The sequence below is a fragment of the Eretmochelys imbricata genome, chromosome 14 (genome assembly GCF_965152235.1).
Source record: "Eretmochelys imbricata isolate rEreImb1 chromosome 14, rEreImb1.hap1, whole genome shotgun sequence".
NCBI lineage: Eukaryota > Metazoa > Chordata > Testudines > Cheloniidae > Eretmochelys > Eretmochelys imbricata.
Window position 1 is genome coordinate 40,113,268 of NC_135585.1, and position 2,805 is coordinate 40,116,072.

The 2,805-nt window shown below is 45.0% G+C and overlaps 1 protein-coding gene across 1 annotated transcript; it reads right to left on the bottom strand.

Annotated features, from left to right (window-relative positions):
- Window positions 1-200: 200 nt before the first annotated feature.
- On the bottom strand, window positions 201-1,169 carry LOC144275121 (olfactory receptor 6N1-like). Its single transcript, XM_077834255.1, has one exon. The coding sequence runs from the start codon at window positions 1,164-1,166 to the stop codon at window positions 201-203; it is 966 nt and encodes a 321-aa protein (XP_077690381.1). The 5' UTR covers window positions 1,167-1,169.
- Between the last annotated feature and the right edge of the window lie 1,636 nt (window positions 1,170-2,805).

Genomic DNA, 2,805 nt, shown 5'->3' on the forward strand with positions numbered 1-2,805 from the left:
CAATCTCACTTTCCTCTCCGTTCTGTTACATGGAGACAGCGCGGGACTGCCAACACTGCCTCAGTGACTCCATACAGATCATCTCCATTTTTTTCACATTAGTGGTGAGAATTTCAATGGGGGATTTCAAATGAATTTCAGTGGAGGCTGATAGCCTGAGGTTTTCAAAGTTGCCTGGGTGATTTAGGCTAAGTTATAATCTAGGATTCTCTCCCTGTTTTTGTGAAAGCCACATATTTACTGACTGCTTTGCTCAAGGCTTCCTTGACATCTCTGTTTCTCAGGCTGTAGATGAGTGGGTTAACCAGGGGAGTCAGGACTGTGTAGCAAAGAGAGAGCACTTTGTTTAGGATGTTTAATGTGTCGCGATTCGGTAGCACGTGGACAATCATGAGGGTTCCATAGTAAATCGTCACCACGATGAGGTGAGAGGAGCAGGTGGAAAAGGCCTTTTGCCTCCCAGTGGTGGAAGGGATTCTCAGGATGGTTGTGAGGATACACACATAGGATGTCAGTGTAAGTAGGAATGGAGGCAGGGTGAATACACAGGCCAGTACGAAATCCAGCAGTATGCTCAGGTGTGTGTCACTGCAGGAAAGTTTTATCAATGGGATGAGATCACAATAGAAATGGTCAATTTCATTCGGGCCACAGAATATTAAATGAGACATGAATAATACAAAGATTGCAGTAGCCAAACAACCATTTAACCCTGACCCAGCAGCCAACTGGAGGCAAAACCTGGTATTCATAAGAGTTGAATAGTGCAGGGGTTTACATATCGCTAAATACCGATCATAAGACATCGCTGCTAGGAGACAGCATTCTGTAGCCGCCAGAGCACAAAAGAAATACAGTTGTGTGATGCAGCCACTGAATGAGATGGTTCTGTCCCCAGTCAGGAGACTGGCCAGCATCCGGGGCAGGATGGTTGAGGTGTAGCAGGTCTCCAGGCAGGACAAGTTCCCCAGGAAGAAGTACATGGGGGTGTGAAGGTGCTGATCCGTCACAACTAGTGCAGTGATGAGCATGTTCCCAGTCACGGTTGCGATGTAGATCACTAGGAACATGAGGAAGAGAAGAATTTTCAGATCAGGGAGATCCCCGAATCCCAGGAAGATGAATTCTGTGACAGCTGTTTGATTTTTCCAGTCTCTGTCTGCCATGGGTTGAGTCAAGGAACAAGAAAACAAACTGTGAAATTCAATTGGAAGAACATAAAGTTAAAAGTTAATCAAGTCTCATGAATTAATTACATAAATATTCAGAAACGCACCTTCCTCTCTTGGTGACAGGCTGAAAGTTTTAGACTAAATGTAGACTTCAGAGCTAAGTGCCAGGAGTTTCAGTCCGAGGACAGATCATTGGTATCAATGTAGACCTCCTTCTGCCATATCAGAGCAATGACTAATATAACAAGCCATTTCTCTGGTAGCTGAGTACTGATAAGACAGATCAGACCACTTCTTTATCTACTGTCATATCCCATCTAGTAACATACTAGAGCTTAACAATGATGCTTAAATGCTGTATTTCGCTTCTGGCAATGACCAGAGTCAAAATCAATAAATACATCAACCAATACTTTGGACTCAGATTTCTAGTGCAGTCTAGTACCCTTAGGCACGATCTTCTGTGAGAATTAATGGAAATTAGTCTAACCATATATTCTGGTCTATTCAGCATTTCAGTGCCCTGTCGGAGAAGGAATAATTTTCAGCCCCTCACAAGAGATCTGTTTATGCCATAAATTCTGAAGTGGCATAAATTCTCCCTTAGTTCTTCTGGGTGTGATGGTAATGCTGTCAGAGACTGGCAATGCCTTTTCTGTTGCCTGATGTTGACTGGTGCAGTAATAAAATACAGCTCTTTGGAGGGTGCATCTTAGGAAGGGGCAAAACCAGGTTCATGTTCAACCCTAAGTGGGGTGTGACCCTCTGCACTCCATAACGAATGTGGGATGAAAATACAGGAACAAGAAAGGCACAGGGTGAAGGGGTGGGGGGATGATGCTGTCCCTGAACTCGGAGTCTAGAAACAATCTGGCATATGTGATCTGGGCTAGTAAGATTCCAGCACCACTTGCCACCCCATTGGGGCACACACTGAGCCAGATCCCCAGCTGGTGTAAGTCAAGGGAGCTCCATTTGTGTCAGTGGGGCAGATCCCCAACTGAGGACTTGTCACAAGACATGGATCTCAAGCTCCATCTCTGTGAAATGCTGCTGTGAACACTGACTGGCACTGCTGTGGGAAGGTGAACCTAAAACTACACATACTAATCTGAAGAAGAGCTCTGTGTAGTTCAAAAGCTTCTCTCATTCACCAACAGAAGTTGGTCCAGTAAAAGATATTACCTCACCCACCTTGTCCCTCTAATATTCACAAAACACATTCATGACCCTATTTGGTGGAGGTATAGAAATGCAGTCAGGAAGATGGTGCTCACCTGTAACCACAGCACAGCCCAAGCTTGAAGCGATGAGCTCTTATTTCTCAGGGCTTGGCCACTCGGACTCAGGATCCTCAGCTGAGGTTCTTGTCTCTCCTCTTTCTGCAGAAACTGGATTTTGTCACTGAAGAGACCTGCAGTTACCTGAAGGAATGAGCAGGTACAGTTGATCTACGTTTGGAAAATGAGCTTCCCCTTCGATCTACAAAGTGCAAATGCTCCACCCTATTTGTATTCGGTCTTCACGCTTTTTAATACGGTCCCACTTCAACCTTTCTCCCACATGGTTCGTTTTGTGTCTCCAAAGCGTTGTGGCTAACAATGCCCAATGGGACTTGTACAGTGTGACTTGT

Excerpts from the sequence above, each read along its gene's own strand:
- LOC144275121 (XM_077834255.1), bottom strand. The coding sequence starts at position 1,166 with ATGGCAGACAGAGACTGGAAAAATCAAACAGCTGTCACAGAATTCATC.